Raw genomic sequence first — 20,147 nt, forward strand, 5'->3', positions numbered from 1 at the left:
ACATCATTTCAAAAACGAAGCATGCACATTAATTTAAGCCATTAAGAAGAGGTTCATTACTACCAACATTTCCTGTTTTATAAATACTTGATTGAAAAGGAAAGAACAAAGTCGACTGGATTTGAGCCTGTACCTTGTACCTTTAGAGAGGGACATTCATGAGCGTTAAATAACCCGTCCTCTCAACCACCTAACCGGCACTCACATGTTCATTTTAAAGATTTATTCGATGAGCCACGCTTGAACAACATTCACACTTGAGTAATTGTATTTGAACTAATGTTAAGGTGTACCCGTTATCGCGTACACATAAACAGTACATACAATGGAGCTTACAGGTGCAACGCGAATTTCCTTATTTCTTGCTGTTATTGCGTTTATAGCATACAGATATACGTCTATGAAACAAACAAAACTTACAGTGGATAATGTAAACTCAACATATGATTATATAATTGTTGGCGGTGGTTCCGCCGGATGCGTGCTTGCATCCCGACTGTCGGAAGACCCGGAAATTAGGGTCCTGCTACTTGAGGCGGGTGGGGAGGAAACCGGAAACATCAACATATCTATTCCGGTTGCATCGCCGGCAGTCTTTAACACAGCGTGGGACTGGGCTTATCATACAACACCACAGAAAAACTCCGGATTCTCCCAATTAGGTGGTGAGAACCGACACTTCTGGCCACGAGGGAAAGGCATTGGAGGATCCAATAATCTGAACGCATTGCAATATGTCAGAGGGAGTCGGTATGTCTATATAAAACAATGTTTGAAACATTGCTTTAAAGAATGCAATAGTAGTGACTTAAACAGACAAAGTGTAAATCCCAAATAAATTACACGGTTCGTCAAGTACCTGTAATCGGACACTGTAACATACATATCGTGTACTATGAAATGTTGTAAATTAAATATACATAAATGATACGATTAACCTTAGGAAAATAGTCAATCTAACATCTAAAAATAGAAAATCAAACTACAGCGAAAACAGAATTATTCGTCGACAATTAAAGTTTTGGAATTTCGCGGACTAACTGTAACTAGTTCAATAATACACTAATAAATGTCCAACATTATCAATTATATCCATCATAGGCATGATTTTGATGAATGGAAAGTCGGTATGTCTATATAAAACAATGTTTAAAACGTCGCTTAAAGAAATAATTTTGTAGTAAAAAGAATTGGATATTCATACCGCATACTTTGTTTTGTTGTATATAAAGTGTACATATATGAGACGTTTAACTGAGGGTAAAATAATCAGTCTTACAACTTAAAACAGAACATCAATAAGGCATTGTTTGAAGCATAAAAGTATCTAATTTAATTAATGCTGCAAATACTATTGGTTGACAACTAATTTTTTTGAAAATTGAGGTTAAACAATATTTAACTAGTTCACCTATATATTGTATATGGCCTAGATTGTCAGTTATATTTTCGTTGTAGGCATGATTTTGATGAATGGAAAGAGCTAGGATGCGACGGCTGGGGGTATGAAGATATTCTTCCATACTTCCTGAAATCTGAAGACATGCGTGTGGATGATCTCAAGAATTCAAGATACCATAATTCCGGAGGACCACTCGCGGTAACGAAAAAGTCAGACTCTCCATTAGGGAAACGTTTTGTTAACGCAGGAAAACAGCTAGGATTCAAAGAGATCGATTACAATGGTAAAGAACAGATCGGTTTTGCAGAAAGTCAAATTAATGTAAAACATGGTACACGTGTAAGCACGGTGGTTGCATTCTTACGACCAGCAATGGGCCGAACGAATCTACATGTAGTCGTCAACGCGCATGTTACAACGGTCATAATCGAAAAGAAGTTAGCAAAGGGCGTTGCATTCATTAAAAACAATAGAAAGCATGTTGTTTCTGCAAATAAAGAGGTAATTCTTTGTGCAGGCGTCATTGGTTCTCCGCACATTCTGATGTTGTCTGGCGTTGGCCCGAAGCAGCATTTAGAAAAATTTAATATACCGGTTATTTTGGATTTACCTGTTGGACTAAACATGGAAGATCACATTTACTCTTTTATTCCGACGACAATAAATTCCTCTGAAGGATTTACTGGACCTAAAGCGGAGTCTATTTCATCAATTGCTCAATATATGGTATTCGGTGAAGGACCCCTATCAGCACCATTGTTACCTGGGACAGCTTTTATAAAATCATCAACATGTGAAACCAGGTATCCTGATCTACAGTTTCATCTTATGGCAGCATTACCAATATCTGAGAACGCGAGGGTTTTAGGATATGAATCCGAAGGGTTATTTCCTGAAACATGGACTGACGGACTTCTTATGGCGACAATATTACTTCACCCAAAAAGTAAAGGAAGTGTATCGTTGAAAAGTAATTACCCTTTCGATTATCCAAATATTGATCCTAATTATTTTGATCTCGAGGAAGATGTTCGGAAAATGATAGAAGCCATAAGAAAGGGTATAGAACTGCTCAAAACAAAACCATTTGCCGAAATAGGAGCGGATTTCAGCCGATTAAACGTGCCTCATTGTAGTCACAATGAATTTCTGTCAGACGAACAGCTCAAGTGCTTTATTCAACACTTTGCTGCGACTCTGTATCATCCGACCTCAACCTGCAGAATGGGTTCACTAAACGATAAAACTTCAGTGGTCGATCCCCAGTTGCGTGTGAAAGGCATCAGGAACCTCCGAGTGGTGGATGCCTCTGTCATGCCCCATGTTACTTCTGGTAACACAAATGCTCCGACAATCATGATTGCAGAAAAGGCTGCGGATATGATTAGAGGAATTTATAGTGTTGCTGAGTTACGCAGGAAGTTGAATAAACATGATAACGTTGGCAAATGAATGCTAAGCGTCAGAGATAAATCACTTGGTGGTTCACGAAATGATTCCAACTCTATCATCAGTCCCAAGGTGCGTATGAACGGCATCAGGAGCCTTCAATGTTAAACATACCTAAACATAAACATACTTAGTTTTTTATATAGTATTCATGCACTGTGTTGTATGTGGAATTTTGCAATTTTGTTCCATGTTTCTTGCTTGTGATTTATTGTTTTTGTTTTCTATGTCTTTTGCGTTTACCCCTGTGCAATTAAACGGGGTTTATGTTCAAACTGTTGGCTACTGAGCTTGTTTCTGTAGTTTTTCATATAAAAATGGATGCCTCTGTTTTACCCAATTTTACTCCCAGAAACATAAATGCTCCGACTTACATGATTGCAGAAAAGGTCGACTTTATAATCAAAGGAATTGACCATAAATTTCAAGGTTCAAATAAAAAGTGGCATTTTGCAAGCAACAAAATGTGCTGGTTGGTTTTAGATGTTCAAATATATTGAAAACAATCAAACATGTTTTCACTTATTTAGATATTATAAGCTCGGATTATGTATTCTCCGTTGTGTAAAACATTCGACATAATGAACAGTTTTATATTCCTGCAGTTTCCTTTGTAGTTATCAAACCTAATATCAAATTATTCCGTGACTGCTGTTTTAGATTTAATTGGGTTTTTATTTGCAATAGTGTGATATGATAAAGAAACCAACGTGCGCGTGTTTTAAAAGCGTTATATGGACTTCCAAATGCCCATTTTATGTTATCAATGTTGTGTTATTTTATAGTATGTCGAAAAACAATATATATTACGCAACGGTGTGGGTGGCACCACACTAAAGACCTTTCTGTCACATATAATGATAAAACATATGTTAGTTTCACCACATGCATAAATAAAAGTATCATACATCAGGGTAAAACTATCACACGTACTGTTGTTCCCACCACACAAAATGACATTTCTGGCACGTACATTATGAAACCGTCACATGCATAGGTGGTATCACAAATCAGGGTGACTCTAGTACCCGTAATGTTTACTTCAACACATGAAATGGTGATTCTGTCACATATAATGTACTATAATGATAAGACCGTAACATAATAAATGTCTTCACATGTACGAAGAAAAGTGTCATACAGCATGGTAAAACCAACACATGTAATGTTGACCCCAGCGTAGGGAATGACAATTTTGTCAAATGTAATGATAATACACTCACATGTGTAAACAAGAATGCCACATATCAAGGTGAAAGCGTCACATATAATGCGGTTTTGCCCTGGACGTCAACAAATTGCAACGTCAATTTGGGCAATTGCGGCGTTCAAATACTAAGACGTGGTGTGTCTTTTGGAGGGGGGGTCCTTACTCTTCTATTTTATTTTTTTGTTTTATACGACACCAAGATACATGTTATGTGTTAAAGAAGCCTACAATACTTGTATTTCTTTTTCCAAATAATGACCATACCATTAACTTCACTATTTATTTTCAATTATTCATCTGTGTGTATTCGATTTCATATTAATGTGATATTAGATACGAATGGGTTAATATGTTGTATTTTGTACACCGGATAGATCTCTGCTCCAGATAATATATATAAACATAAGCTTGCAATGAAAGACGGTGAATTATAGATGGTGAATTATAAAAAAGATGAGTACAAATATTTAACTGTAGATTTTTATTATGTTTGTAAAAACTCACCAGTATTGAAAAAAAAACATTATACAACACATGTACCTTAAAATATTGCTTTATGGAAAATCACTTAGATATTCGTTGGACTGTCTTGAACTAAACGCTTTAAAAACTGCAGTAGCACTCAAAATGTACACATTCTAGAGAGATTCAGTGAATAAAGATACAGATCATCATCATCATCATCATCGTCACTGTCACCTGTCACCGTCATCATCATTGTCAGTATACACCCCCTCGTATTTTAAAGTGCGTTGCTCTTGTTAAGTGTTTATAGCAGCACAAATCAGCACTACACTGCCAGCTTCGCTCACTTATAAACGATTATTTAGAACTGTGTTATGGAGCTTTTAGGTGGTAAACACCTTTTGGTTCATGATGTATGTTCGTTTTTGTTCGTGCACATAAAAGCGTTATACAAAGGCTATATATGCAAAGAAACATATATTTCATCTGCAATGCTTAACAAATAGACATGTCAATGTTAGCCATCTTCAATTAGGGGACACATTTTTATGCAAAGAATACTCACTAAGAACTCATCCTTATAGAAGCAATCATAAGAAGTGTTGAAGTTCAATTGACATGTCTAGAAAGGTTGCTCACATGAAAATGGTAATCTCTGTTTTTATATTTTGTATCAAACACGACTGTTATGGAAGTATTTTAAATCAAATAAGCACACATATTAACGAAGGCAAAGTCACTTGCATTACTAGGCCCCGATTACTCGAGTCATTTTGGGGTCATTGAATTACAGAATCAAGCTTACCTCACTATTTTATTTTATTTGTATTTTTTGTAATATTCCCATGTTAAAAAAAGTTAAAGGCGTTTAAAGTAAATAATTGTTATAATAATCTGAATAAAAATATTTCGTTAAATTAAGTTTAAGTTAGTCATTAAGCTAAGTGAAAAAGCATACTTCATACAATTGGGACCAATATTCGCATACAATCTAAGATGTTATTTGGAAGAAATCGATTAATTAATGTAAGAACTTGTCACTCCATACTTGTCCAAGAAAGGAAAGTATCACATATCTTCTCCAAAACATTGCATAATGTCATGAAATTTAAATCTTTAGTTTGATCTTTACCGATAAATTCATTAATTGTTGATGGTTGATCAAAAAGCTTAATATTAAAAAGCTGCAAGAACTAACGCAATTAACCTTGAATTCCACAACAATATCTTTAAAGTTTAAACCTTAAATTGATCTTAAAAAGTCATCAGTCTTATTTCGGATGATTTTTTTCCTCAAATATATTTCTTATTAATTAACAAGCAAATTGATCTTTATTTTTTAATTTTAGCGCAAACACTTGGGTATTTACATTAACATGACGCTATGCAAAAATCGTTTTATTTATTTAAGAACAAAATTATTATATCCAAATGTAAAATGGTATACCTGATTCAAATATGCAAAAAGTGCACTTTTTTAAGCGAGAAAGGGTATTAACATGACTTTTTTGCGTCAATGGGGCAACATTCATCGTTTTATGTTTTACCTACTTTGCCCCGAAATGCTTTGTGCGCATTGTTTCCAGAATCCATTTAATTTTTGTCCAATAGCGTCCGTCACCAGGGTGTCCTATCTGTTTAGGGTCAACAATGCGCATTTCAATAGTTATCAAATCAAGTTCAAAATATCGCCCACAAAAAAACATTAAGCTCGTTATGTTTCTTCGGTATGTAATATTTCAACTAACCCAACGCGTTGCTTTTCATTCAAATGTGTGATGGATTTGCAGGGAATCGCATGTACTGAGTGAACATTCCAAGACACTAAATTAAATGCTGAGTGGCCTGGATGGCAATTTTGCATCAAAATGCAGTCTCTGAGAGTTTGGAATCCCTGTTTGGTTATATTACAAGCATTAAAATTGACATTAGAAGGAACCTGTTTGTCACAGAGCCAACTAATAGAGGTTTTCAAATCGAGATTCTAGAAACGGATCAGATTATTTTTAATTATTCAGCCCTTTTCAGTGCAGTGGAAAATTCTGACAAAAATTATTCTGAAACGATGGCACCTACAGAACGATCAATCTGTGTCAACATTAAGCTCTGGTAAGTTGTCTTGTCATTATTTTTCAATCATTTATTTGTCAAAACTGGAAATCATGTTTTTATGAAAACTTTATAAAGTAGAGGGTTACGCTATGAAAAAGACTTGTTTGATGGTAGTGGAAATATGTACTATGTGAATACACTAGAATTGAAAATTGGTCAAAAAATAAACTTATTGCATTATATTGGACTTAGGTCTGCTATTGTTTCATATGTACAAAAAGAAAATCTTCATTTGAATGACGTTAACTTTACTGAGGCAAATAACCCTTGTATGAATTGTTACATGCATCCAATATTGACCAAACAAAATGTTAATAAGTTTGTTTACAAAACACTATGTTACAATAATGATAAACCAACCAGTCAACAAAAATGGATAATGTTATATGAGAACACAGATTTTAACTGGAAGAATATTCATAGTTATGTGTTTAAGTGTATTAAAGACACTTATATTCAATGGTTGCAGACAAGAATCATTCATAGAATATTGCCTACTAATTCACTATTGTTTAAAATGAATCTATCTGATAGTAACCTTTGTTCTTTTTGCAAATGCTGTGAAGATAGTTTAAACCATCTGTTTTGGGATTGTACTAAGGTACAACCTTTACTTCAGTATATAATACAAACATTAAATACTGTTGATTCAAATATTGACATAGATAGTAGATGTGTTATATTAGGATCTGGAAATAATCATAAGAAGTTTCAAATTAGATATTCTGTTTTTAGAGTATAAGAAACTGATTTTCCTTTGTAAAAGAAAAAAGATTACTCCAACAACAATACTTTTTAAAATAGCTTAAGTCTGGCATGGAAAATTTATGCCACCACAAACTTTTCAGATAAAGATATAAATAATTGGATATTTGTAAGACTCTTCATTTGAACTACATTTACTTTAAACCCGAAAAATACTAAAAACAAACTTCCATACAGTGTTATTTTTTTGTTATTTTTTTATGACTATTATTTCTTTTTGTTTCATCACTTTTTTCAAATGTTTTTATTTGGTTGATCCTTTTTTCTTCCATTTTTTTTTATATTTTCACAATTGTTTTTTGTTTGTTATAGTGAAAATGTGTTACTTAGTTATCTATAATTGATAACCATCTTTTTGCCAGAATTAAAAGTAAATAACTGTTGTTATCAAATTTTCCTGAGAATTATTTATTCATTTACAAATTATTATTTTTTAAATATTTTAATAATGATGAAATTTCATGAAATTTAAGAATTCATACATAATGAAAACTTCTAAACGTCTTCAAATGTGTTGGTCTTTTAAATCTATAGTGTAATTTAGAAGTATTTTGTACTTAGGGGTATTAATTATTAATCGTTATATGTATGGTTATCCAACTATTAATGTTTATATGTATGGTTATCCAACACACTTCTACGTATGTTTATTATTTGTATGTAATGTCATACGGGTTAAATAAAAGTAACGCAGGAAAAAAATAGTTGTCTTGTCTAATGATAGTATTTTTTTTAATATTGATGAACATTGTCCATATTTTTTATATGTGAATACAAGTAGCTGGTCAATTTATTAACTAGCATTAGAACGTTTTCATTCATACAAATGAAACCGTCAAAATGCAGTTGTTTCAATATGTATATGAAAAACTACAGAAACTAGTACAGTAGTCGAAAGTTTAAACATAAACTCCATTTAATGACACAGAGTCAATGCTAAAGACATAGAACACAAAAACAAACAATCGCAAACCAGAAACATGGAACAGCAGCACAAAACTCCACAAACAATACACTACATATACATGTATACTACATATAAGACAAACTAGGGGTGTTTATCAAGGGTTGTAAGGTACCGCCTTTGAACGGTCAGTAAAATGTAAATTTACTGGGGGGTAAACTACTTTGTGTGCACAACCTCACTCTTATCAACTTACAGAAATGACAGAATAAGACAGTGAAGTACACTTTAAAAAGGGAATAAACGATTAAAATCAAACACTATATTTAACAAATATAGTTTGTCCGATGCCCTTGTACAGTTTAAATGTGTTAACAAGACGTTAACGTGATCATTTGTGACGTCGTCAGCGAAAATGAGTCCTGTTGAGGTAATCACGTTACCGAGATAAAGCGAGATTAAAAAACACAACACGTTTTCTGAGCAATTATCGTTTTGTCAATTAACTAATTTGGCATTATTTTGCAAAGTATTTACATAATCGAAGTGTATAAACAATATAAAGGCACATCACTCTGCTATCAGTTGATTATTGTCGATAATATTCATGCTGCCTGACCTTAAATCATGATTAATCGCCCTTGATCTGAAGGTGTCGCTCTCCGCCATTTTGATGGAAACATGTCGAAATCCGTACTGAAGATATGACGGTTTTGCCGGTTTATCCACACGGCATTAGAATGCTTTTCGGATTAATTACACGGAAACAATTATTTGGAAGGTAATGTATGCAGTTATCTATGTTGTCATCCTTTATTTAAATTGTCATTTGATGTTTATTTTAAATAACCTTTTGACAGTTTAACCCGGAAGTATTTTTCCGTAACAAAATACGGTTTACTAATAGCAACAGATATTATGGCGGAAAATTTGAAAAACACTTGAACTTTTTATGAAAATGTCCCAGTTGAGTGAAGCAAGCACCACCCCCTACGAATTAAGCCAAGACCATTTATTTCGCGAAGAGTTATTAGAAGTTGATAGACTTTATTTTCATGTTTTGTGTCCAGAGAGTTCTGGTGCAAGTGAGATAGATATGCCCACATATAGTCTTAGCTAAACCAAAAACAGACTTGTGTTTTAGATGCCAAACCTTTTCTTTTAATATTTCACAAAGTGGTGCCCTTTCTGAAGATGATAAAATGACACTTCTTGATGAATATGAAAGTCATGTTGAAAGTGCTAGACATCAGAGGGAGCAATATAGAATGCAGTGTGATTACTCTAAAGTTACATGTAGTGAAAACATGAAGTTGAAGGTGTGCTTTGGTTAATAAATTTCTATGCGCTATAGTTTTAGCTGTCTTATGTCATGCTTCAATATTTTCTAGTCTAAAAATTAAAATATATGTTAAATTCTATTTATATTTTAGGTTCAGAGTCATGTTCCTTAGATGCAACCGTCCACTACAGCTGGGACTTTGCACAGCAGGTTCATATTCCACACCATAGCCAACAGGTTAGTTGATTTTTTTCTATCAAGTACAAGCAAATAATCAAATGTTGTTTTTTTTTACTGAATTTATCAACTTATTGCAAGAGATTATTTTTTTAAAGGATTTATTGTGCAGTAATTTGCATGTGTATCATACTTGTGAGTGCCTAAGGTTTACTGCAGTAAATGTATGCTTCTACTTAAATGGTTACATACCTGGTAGTGTATTCATTGAATGTAAAGTGTTTATGTTAGAATTCTTTTTACATGATTTAGAAATTGAATCTTTCAATATTTAGAATAAAATGCTGGTTCTAATTACCAGATACTGTTGTCAAATTTAATGCAAGCTTTTATCTACTACAGGTTGGACCCCTGTATTTCAAAACTGCCGGAGGAGATGTGAGGTATTTGGAGTTTGCTGTGAAGGATCTGGTAAGCTTATTCATTTTGACTGAGACTCACTACTCATATATAAATCTGAATTCACTTTTTTACAGTTTTAAATTGCAATCTGTTCTGTGTCATTATAAGATGTCCTGATGTCAAATGTTAATAATTGAGAATTGAAGGGGCACTTCTTAGCAATAAATGTTTTACTTCATTAAAACAAACTGATTAAGAATGTAACATTTCCATTGGTCAATAGCCATCATGCACATCTCACAATCTGGAATTGGATGTGTATCTGAACATTTATTTGGTATATGTTAGTTATGAGAAATGTTTTAAATGTTTTGTTGTATTAATGTTAAATACTGGTGCTGTTAAATTTTTGCTTCTGTTGCTGATGATGGTGATGACTAAGAATAGTGATAAGAAGGATAAATATTTTTCAGAGAAACAGGTGTTTTGCCTGGGTGAGGCACATGCTCAGTTCCACTTTGACAATTGCCAAGGACAACAAAAATAATGCCGTTCTTGGTTATGCTGTGTGGAGAACATTGACAGGTGAGAGTTGTTGTGTTTTAGTGGAAAAAAATGAAAAAAAAATGTTTCATGATGTAAACTAAATTATGTTATTGCTTTTTAAATATCTCACAAGGTTTTCAGTAACTCTTTAGATGAGTGAAACAGATGTGTAGCTTTAAAAGCTTTTGATTTGTTGTACTTATAAAATAAACAACATATATATTTCAGAGTTTAATTTGAAATAAAGAGATCTTATTAACAATTAACTATTCTATTCCAGGAGGGCATAAGACAATCCAATACTCACTGATGCTAGCCGGCCACACCAAATTTTCATGCGACTGGCATTTTGGAGTTTGGAAAAACAGAATGAGATGCATGGATGCAGAGACAGTTGAGGTATTCAGGGAGTTAGATTTTTACCACACAAATAATTTAAAACAATTATAGACATAAATTACTTACACATGTTTCAAGATTGATTAATTTCCTTCTTTTTAATACAGTTATAAACTAATAAGAAGTGGCATGAAGAAAATGGGATTTTTTATAGTTAAGATTGAAAATAATCATATATGACTAATGTTATATTAAATTGATTATTATATAAAATAAGTTCATTTATTATCATGTATATTTAGATATAATAGGTAATTAATAAATTCACTGATGTTATATACTTCATGTAGGCATTACATAGTGCAAGGGTACTGCTCAGTATAATCACAATAGTGAAATAAGACGATAACTGCATATAGAAATTGAAGCAGATATTGAGTTCTTGCACTAAGGTGACAATATAATATGTCATATTGGATCGTTTCTGTCTGAAATTCATTCATCATGTAATGCTTTTCTTCAATACAGGAGGTGGCTTCCACAGAAGCCATGTCATCCCGTAATGGCCACAACATTCCACATATTGTTGATGGCAACAGCAAACAAGTGTCGTTCTATGACTGGAGCACCTTCTTCAAAGGCATTTTCAAACCATTGAAGAACATTTCGAAATACCATTCATTTGAGGTGTCTTCTAACGAGCCTGGGGTTTTAAGAGTAAGGAAGTTTGTTGATGCCCCTGGGGAGAAAATTAACATACTGAAAAACTGCCAAGTGGATATTGGTGTTCTGCCAGAGCAGATCTTTGGTGAGGGAATAAGTGCAGAAAGGCAATGGTACTTGCATAATGTAAAAAGAGACTTTTGCAGATCAGATAATGCAAAAAACACAACATACCCATTGCCATTAGTTGCAAAAGAAGGCTATTCAAAGGCCAAAAAACAAAAGTTGAAGTAGGCAACTTTATTGAGAACACTTTCTGTGTGTGTTTCAGCAAAAGTTATAGTTTGTTTCTTGCTATAAATATATTGGCATGTGTAAGTGGAAGTTTTATGTTTTCATTTACATTCAAAGAATATATTTCTTTGTGTTACATTTATAAAATATTCATGATCTTAGGAATGTATGGTTTCCTTGGCAACCAAAAGTAACACACTTGATTGATCATTAAATACTTATGTATAAACATGTATTTCAATTATGGGAATATCATTGAACAGTCGGCCATCTATAAGTAAAGTATGATGGCATTCATAGCTTCCATACACGACTGCAGTATAACGTGAAAGTGTACATTTATAAGTCTATATGTTAATAGTTATACATTAATATAGTTTCAATAATCCTTGCATGCATATGTTTGTTGTCAATTTTGTCAAATAAGGCATGTGTCAATGCTTTCCTTGTAAATACATTTCATTCTGTGTCATCTTACAACTCCAAAAGAATGAAATGAGCAAAAAAAAAGAATTATTCTAGGTATAAGTCAGTTGCTATGGCAACCAAGTATAACATTCTTATTGATTTTAAAAATAATTGATTTCACCAGACAAGTTACATCTTTTAAATAATTGCTTGTTTTAAAATAATATGTTTTTTGTTTTGATTAATACAAGGATAAGCTGCACTACTTTTGAACAATTAACCTTGTTTTAGAAAAGTGGCAGATTTTCTTTACAGGGTCTATGTAAAATTGCTGTTAACATTCTATTTTACTACATAGCTGGCTGAAATTTTAATGCTGTACTAAAATATTTCCTGCAAACATAATCTATCAAATTCAAATGTGATTTTGTCTATTTGAGCTGCTTTTGCGTTTATTTGGATAAATTTCTCGTGAAAAAATTGTAGTCATGGCAACCGTTTCTATGAAATGTACATGTAGTGTTATATTTTCCATAAATGATGTTATGATAATGTTTCCACAGAAATAAAAAATGCTGTATTCAATTTTAATGGAATACAGACTCTTAAAATCAAGGACGTTGTATTTACTTATGTTTCCATTTCCTTCATTTTTTTCGCCATTTTATAACAAATAGTGGTATTGCGAAATTTGTCCTCAATCCGTCAATTTTAAAGATATCAGCTTTAAACTTCAGGACTTTATTTCTGAAACATAGCACATTCAGAAAATTTAAAAACCTGAAAATGTCATTTTTCCTCATTAGGACCCATTTTCGCAGACTTGGTCACATTTATGAAAGCTCCGTTTCATACACTGGGAATTACAACGCTCTAAAAATGTTCTCTTAAACATTGGAAATAGGTCAATCTGGCTATCTATAAACATATCCCCCCCCCCCGAAAACACGTTCATTTTGCCAAACGTACCCTGCAGTACATTTAGTACACACTTGGGACCCTCTTCAAAAAAGAAGGTTAGACAACTAACTGGTGGTGATGTTACTCCACCCAGCTTGACTCACCAGACGTGGTCGCAAAATACGAATCATGTTCCATTTATGCAGATAAAATCCATATCATAGCTAAATATTTGTCTGTGGAACCAGCTGCCAGAGATCGATCGTCGCTACAAACCAACCCTTGGACACTTTCATGGATGGACAGGCCGACGCAAGATATGTTCAGGGATTTTAATTGGTTTCTTTTTTCATCTCATGAAATATGTAAAAGGTGAATCACGCCACCCGACAACCTTTTACATATTTCATAGCCGACGGCTTGAATAAGAACCCATTGTAGATATAGTGTAATGTAACCGTTAAATCCAACATGGCCGCGCCCATGATTAGGAAAAATGCAATCATCGTTATTTACATATCTGGGTTTTTGGTACGTTTAAAAAAATATTTTATTTAAAATATACTTTTAATTTACACAGTAAGTGTGATTAATTAATTGGTTAATGGCTTCATTGTGATTTTTTTATATAACCGTGTATCTCACTACCCTACATGTACCTGGTCATACCTGGTGACCTCCCAGGTCACACCTGCTTGGCCATGCTCCTCCCCATTTTATCTTTATTTATCTTTTTTAACAAAAATATCCCCAGGCTTATGAATGATGATCGGGGAATTGTAACTGATGCTAAATAATTATAATTGTATTAAATTTTATTTTACTATTCAAAGAATAAGGAGTGCTTTATATACTACTCGCCCCAGCGTCGGCGTCTGGTACAAGTTGGCAATTATATTAATAAATCCCAATACCCTTCATTCAATTCACTTCATACTTTTCACATATGTTCTGAACAATCACACAATCACTGGACAATTACACAGTTGGGTTACATAACTCCAAATCATCCAAAATACAAATGATATGGCTCCTGATTGACTTAGGTTAAAGTTTTAGGTCACATGTGTCCAGTTTAAGTTTGGGGCAAGCTGAGATTTTCACTATTTACTCCATATTTGACTTCATACTTCACAAAATTGTTGATGGCCACCTATTTATTAGGTAACATTACTCCATTTATCCTAAATACAAAATATGGGCTTTGATCGACTTAAAAGGTTTGAATAAAGGTCTAGGGCAACTTGGGGTTTTAACTAAGATCTCAAACACTAACATGTAGTATGCAATCGAGCAGCAATCTTTCTTTTTTTTTCACATTTTTTCAACACAAACAAAAAGTGAAATAAGGCCTTTAATTACAAGTCAGTAACTTACTAATATAATGTTTCACCTCGCAACACCTAGTTTTATTTTGGCTTTTATATAACATTTTTAGAGGTACACATGGTGGTAGTGTTCACACATATTCAAAGATTTACATACTTTTTGTTCTTACCTCCAGGATCTGTTTGGGGTGAGCATGATTTTACCACTGATCACGAGCCATGCACGAGATCTAGGCGCTTCACCAACTGTTTCTGGAATACTTGGTATGATAGAAAGCAGAAACAATATTTTAATTTTATTTAAAAAATAGGATACTTGTGTGTTTTATATTATTGTAGATTCAACATTCTTTTATGTTGCTTGCCGCAAGTTGTGTAGAAATCATGTTGTCAGGCCATTGTGTGCTTTCATGTCTGCTCTCTAACATTTGTTCACAATGTTAATTGGCACAGTAGCTTGACTGTGTTTGTCAGCAACCTGATCACACTATTCACTCCAGAAATATGACCCTTCGTTTGTTAAACTTTTACCATTCTCTCTTCGTCAGCCCTCTTACTACACTCTAGCGTTTTTTCTCCAAACTTTCCCAAACTTGGTTATTGTTAAAAATTTAAGGGCGTAAAAACTCAAATGAATTGAATTAACAGCCAGATTATGAATTAAATCAGGAGTAACGGGATTTATTTGTCAAGATTTGACCAAATTCACGTTGTCTGCTCTTTAGCTCAAGCATTACTTATCTAATCTTTACCAAACTTTTTTACAATGTTCAGGGGCATAATTTCTCAAACAAGTTCAATCCACAGCTGGATCATTCTTATCACATTTTAGTTATTTCTCTAAAATTTAATTTTCATTTTTTTTAACATATTTACTTTGCCCCTATTTTACTCAAGCATTTCTTATCCAAATAAATCAAGCTTGGTTAAAGTGTTTCTGGGCATAATTTCTAAATCAAGTTTTAGCAATAGTAGAATTGCACTATTGAGTTACGGTCCTTGATTTTTTTTCAAATTTTGACCAGTTTCACTTTGTCAACTCTCTTATTTGATCATTTTTATCCAGTCTTTACCAAATTTGATCAATAAATTGCGCTGTTCACTTTGGAGTTATGGTGGTTTTATTGTAAAAAATGACCATACTTAGTTCTCTCCTTTTCTCAAGCAATTCTTACCCAAATGGAATGACAATGGTAAAAGGTATAATATTATGACCATTTTTGATAAACAGCCAGAAATCTATGACCTATAAATGGTCAGAACTCAGAATGCACTTTGTTCACTTCTTAATTTAAGCATTTTTAACCATTCCTAACCAAATGTGATGGGAATGTTTATAGGCATATAATATTTAGATTGCTTTCAATGAACAGCCTCATCAGTGATCACACAGGTTTCCTTCTATGTTTGAACTAACTTCAATTGTTACACACCAGTTACATTAATTAGTGTTGTTTATTTATTTTCCATTCCCAATCAGGGTGTTCTATGCTGGTGACAAATACAATTTGCAGAATTCTAGTTTAAATTCACCATTCTAGTTCATATTTCCTGAGTTTTCGAAGAAATGTGTCATTTTGGATCTTTAAAGTGTTACATGAATAATCATGTACATGTTGTACTGAATATTTTACAACAGCTTTAAATTTTACCATTTTAGGAGGGTTTTTTTAAAAGAGCATTTTCCATATAAGTCGTGGAATTTCTAATTTGTAGTCAATTTAAATTGTTTCTAATCATACATTATATTATTATATAGAATTATGTATAGAACTTTTTAAACACTGTTGTAATGTGAGTGTGTTTACAAACATATATCTTTTTTGCTTTTCAGGATCTGTGTACGGTGCATTGCAGCTGTTTACAAGCCCTCTTGTTGTTAGTATAATGTCTCTTTATGTTTCAAATTCATAGTAAGTCAAGTCAAAGAAATCTTGCCATGATGTGGCCTCTTATGTTGTCTTAAATTAACATGGTAATAATCTAGTTGCTAATTATGTTCTAAAAAAACAAATTTAATGAATATGATAGTACATGTAGATTAAAAAGTTGTAAAAAAAACAATATTTTCTCAAAGAATGTCATGCTTGACTGGACTTTACAATAGTGGCCAATCTACATGTATTTTTTCCAGTGTTGCATAAGATAAAGATTAAATAATTTTATGTTTTCCTTACAGGGACAGTGGAGTGATGTGGCAGGGCGCAGGTTTGCCTTGCTTGTGTGCCTGTTCATGTCTGCTGGAGGATACTCCATATTTGCCATGGCAACCTCTGTCTCTCTCATGTTCATTGCCAGGCTCCCTCTTGGTGAGATTCATCTTGTTGTCGGATGCATTAGTCATTATACATATGTATATCTGATGTAACTATGTGGTGCATACAAAAAACATAGAAAATTGACGCTTTGTCTGCCCTTCAACTTTGGAGGGACTGTGAACAACTTGGCGCAATATTTTATCATTTCAAGCCAACCAGCTTCAATTCTTCTTAATACTTCTTCAGAGAGCATGCGTCATTTACGATGATGGCCTTGCTCTTTTTACATCTATATTTTTATCTTACTTACTGTTTTTGTGATCAGCACAGTGTTGTCACCTAGTTCATCTTTCAGGTATTTTCAAACACAGCCAAAACATCAGTAAAGCCTACCTGGCTGACATTATCACCGACTCTGAGCAGGCAGCAGTGATAGGCAACTTCAATGCCGTGTCCAGTGTGGGGTTTATTGTCGGGCCGGTTGTGGGGGGCCATGTTGCAGAGAGGAAAGGAGGATTTTATCTTGTGGCCCTGCTGGCAGGGCTCATATTCTTCATTAACTTTGGTTTGTTTATAATTCTATACAAATACAATTACTTATGCAGCCATTGAACAAAGCTGGTTATTTTTTGGTTTGATTAAAGTTAGCAAACATGTTTATTTATTGGTCATTATTCATCCAATAATTGATATAAACCAATCAAATAATTTAATGTAAAAACTAGCCTTAAGATTACCTGTGGACAACTTAATAGTTTTTTTTCGATTGGTTGCTGATTTTTAACCAGGTTTTCACATGGTTATTAGAATGACGAACGTCGTTGTTCGGGTGGCTGTGCGGCGTCAAACTCACCTATGAAACAGTAATTTCAGTAAGGGTTGACATATCTTGACCAAACTTGGTCTATAGGAAGAGTTTATGGATACTTTTCATGGGATTGCGTTTGGGGTCCCTAGGGTCAAGGTCAAGGTCACTGTTACTAAAAAAAAAAAAAATGAAACTGAATAACTTTAGTCAGGGTTCACATATCTTGACCAAACTTGGTATAAAGGAAGAGGTTATGGAGACCTTTTATGTGATTGCATTTGGGGTCATTAGGGTCAAGGTCACTGTTACTAAAAATAGAAAAATGGTTGAAACTGAATAACATTAGTCAGGGTTCACATATCTTGACCAAGCTTGGTACATAGGAAGAGTTTATGGAGACCTTTCATGGGATTATGAATAGGGCCCTAGGGTCAAGGTCACTGTTACAAAAAGAGAAAAACAGTTGAAACTGAATAACTTTGCCATGTTCTTATTTATAAACACAATCAATCAACTTAATTATAATAGATACCCCTGATAGTAACTTGTATTTTCCAGTTCTCGTATGGCTGATAGTTCCAACTGAAAAGGCTCACCATGAAATGAAGAAAAGTCTGGCATCCTCAACTTCACTGAAAGCTCTTCAGTCGGATGAAATCAACTTTAACTCAAAAACATTTTGGCAAGCAGCTAAAGACATGAACTGGAAAGACCTTTGGGATTTGTACTTTATCAAATTTCTACTTGGTGCCTCCGTTATTATTTACAGAAGTAACTTTTCCCTGGTACTTGTGCAGAAATTTGAAACTTCACCGATAACAAATGGTTACATCATATCATTTAATGGGATAGTGTCTGCTTTTGTTGGATTATTCACAGGGTACATATCAAGTTATTATACAAGCAATGCAAAACTAGTGTTGCATTTGGCAATCATGCAAGTTTTTACCATGATTAGTCTTTCAGTGTCACCAAGTTTGTGGTTGTACACATTGTTTCTTGTACCATTATGTTTTGCAACAACAATCACAAGAGTTGCTGCCACAAAATTAATGTTAGAAAGAGGAAATAAAAAAGACATCGGAATTTTGATGGGCTTTCAGCAAAGCTGTATGTCGGTGGCCAGAATGCTCGCCCCATTGGTTGCTGGGATTTCACAGGAAGTGACATCATCAGGCCCAAGCATTATGGGTGCTGGATTCTCATTGGTTGCTGTGATTATCATGTGTTGGAGACCACAAGACCCAAGAGAAAGAAAGAAATATGAGTAACAAATTTATGCTTCATGTTTGTTATGTTTGAGTATCCGTTGGATATTGTTAATGATATGACAAATTATTTTAACTTTGTTAAACTTTCCAGAAATAAATTATTTTTATTATAATTTACATGTGATATACATTGTGTGCAATTCATGTATAAATCTATTTATAATGCCCTTTCGTTAAAGTGCATTAAAGTTAGTTGAAGACAAATGGTTTTATACACCCACCTTGGCCAGTGGTAATATGTGCCTACATTTTGCAGTTTGGACTTGTTTTCCTGGTATCAAATCTTGGTGTTGGGTTAGAAAAAGGTCAATGTTATCCAATTTAGATACAGCAAGATGTATATAAAAATGTGGAGATATTTGAGTTAGGAATAACAAAAATTTCAAACTTGAAATCCTTCAAGCAGTTGGCCTTGCGTTGCTTTTAGCTCACCTGAGCAGAAAGTGCTCAAGGTGAGCTATTGTGATCGGTCTATGTCTGGCGTCCGTCATTCGGCGTCAGCAATTGGTTATAATCATCTTCTCCTAAACCGCTTGGACAATTTTAATGAAACTTCATAGGAATGATCCTTGGTTGGTGCTTTTTTCAAAATTGTTCAAAGAAACGAATTCCATGCAGAACTCTGGTTGCCATGGCAACCTAAAGAAAAGTGTCAACAATTGGTTATAATCATCATCTTCTCCTAAACCGCTAGGACAATTTTAATGAAATTTCATAGGAATGATCCTTGGTTGGTGCTTTTTCAAAATTGTTCAAAGAAATGAATTCCATGCATAACTGGTTGCCATGGCAACCTAAAGGAAAATGTAAACAATTGGTTATAATCATCATGTTCTCCTTAACCTCATGGACAATTTTAATGAAACTTCATAGGAATGATCCTTGGTTGGTGCCTTTTCAAAATTGTTCAAAGAAATGAATTCCGTGCAGAACTTTGGTTGCCATGACAACCTACAGGAAAATGTCAACAATTGGTTATAATCATCATCTTCTTCTTAACGCCTTGGACAATTTTAGTGAAACTTCATAGGAATGATCCTTGGTTGGTGCTTTTTTCAAAATTGTTCAAATAAATGAATTCCATGCAGAAATCTGGTTGCCATGGCAACCTAAAGGAAAATGTCAACAATTGGTTATAATCATCATCTTCTCCTAAACCCCTTG

At 33.7% G+C, this 20,147-nt stretch overlaps 3 protein-coding genes across 4 annotated transcripts; all 3 read left to right on the top strand.

Annotated features, from left to right (window-relative positions):
* Positions 1 to 319: 319 nt before the first annotated feature.
* On the top strand, positions 320 to 4,508 carry LOC128238714 (alcohol dehydrogenase [acceptor]-like). Its single transcript, XM_052954887.1, has 2 exons — positions 320 to 750; positions 1,459 to 4,508. Exons 1-2 carry the CDS (start codon positions 326 to 328, stop codon positions 2,852 to 2,854), a joined length of 1,821 nt encoding a protein of 606 aa, XP_052810847.1. The 5' UTR covers positions 320 to 325; the 3' UTR covers positions 2,855 to 4,508.
* Positions 4,509 to 8,783: 4,275 nt separating this feature from the next.
* On the top strand, positions 8,784 to 13,154 carry LOC128236980 (uncharacterized). Its single transcript, XM_052952146.1, has 6 exons — positions 8,784 to 9,088; positions 9,741 to 9,826; positions 10,169 to 10,237; positions 10,642 to 10,753; positions 10,995 to 11,113; positions 11,582 to 13,154. Exons 4-6 carry the CDS (start codon positions 10,672 to 10,674, stop codon positions 12,008 to 12,010), a joined length of 630 nt encoding a protein of 209 aa, XP_052808106.1. The 5' UTR covers positions 8,784 to 9,088; positions 9,741 to 9,826; positions 10,169 to 10,237; positions 10,642 to 10,671; the 3' UTR covers positions 12,011 to 13,154.
* A 629-nt stretch (positions 13,155 to 13,783) lies between these two features.
* On the top strand, positions 13,784 to 19,090 carry LOC128239103 (major facilitator superfamily domain-containing protein 9-like). Of its 2 annotated transcripts, none has more exons than XM_052955570.1 (6): positions 13,784 to 13,849; positions 14,823 to 14,910; positions 16,481 to 16,524; positions 16,826 to 16,955; positions 17,260 to 17,469; positions 18,271 to 19,090. In XM_052955570.1, exons 1-6 carry the CDS (start codon positions 13,790 to 13,792, stop codon positions 18,981 to 18,983), a joined length of 1,245 nt encoding a protein of 414 aa, XP_052811530.1. In that variant the 5' UTR covers positions 13,784 to 13,789; the 3' UTR covers positions 18,984 to 19,090. The 2 variants fall into 2 exon arrangements, with proteins under 2 accessions (XP_052811530.1, XP_052811531.1); XM_052955571.1 differs by lacking the exon at positions 13,784 to 13,849 and adding an exon at positions 14,429 to 14,482.
* Positions 19,091 to 20,147: the final 1,057 nt, after the last annotated feature.

Source organism: Mya arenaria, chromosome 6 (genome assembly GCF_026914265.1).
Source record: "Mya arenaria isolate MELC-2E11 chromosome 6, ASM2691426v1".
Taxonomy (NCBI): Eukaryota; Metazoa; Mollusca; class Bivalvia; order Myida; family Myidae; genus Mya; species Mya arenaria.

Coding starts and splice junctions, on each gene's coding strand:
- LOC128238714 (XM_052954887.1), top strand. CDS start 326: ATGGAGCTTACAGGTGCAACGCGAATTTCCTTATTTCTTGCTGTTATT. Junction 751..1,458: donor CAATATGTCAGAGGGAGTCG/GTATGTCTATAT, acceptor TTTTCGTTGTAG/GCATGATTTTGATGAATGGA.
- LOC128239103 (XM_052955570.1), top strand. CDS start 13,790: ATGGCCGCGCCCATGATTAGGAAAAATGCAATCATCGTTATTTACATA. Junction 16,956..17,259: donor CATTGCCAGGCTCCCTCTTG/GTGAGATTCATC, acceptor TTCATCTTTCAG/GTATTTTCAAACACAGCCAA. Junction 17,470..18,270: donor CATATTCTTCATTAACTTTG/GTTTGTTTATAA, acceptor TGTATTTTCCAG/TTCTCGTATGGCTGATAGTT.
- LOC128236980 (XM_052952146.1), top strand. CDS start 10,672: ATGCTCAGTTCCACTTTGACAATTGCCAAGGACAACAAAAATAATGCC. Junction 10,754..10,994: donor TGTGTGGAGAACATTGACAG/GTGAGAGTTGTT, acceptor ATTCTATTCCAG/GAGGGCATAAGACAATCCAA. Junction 11,114..11,581: donor TGGATGCAGAGACAGTTGAG/GTATTCAGGGAG, acceptor TCTTCAATACAG/GAGGTGGCTTCCACAGAAGC.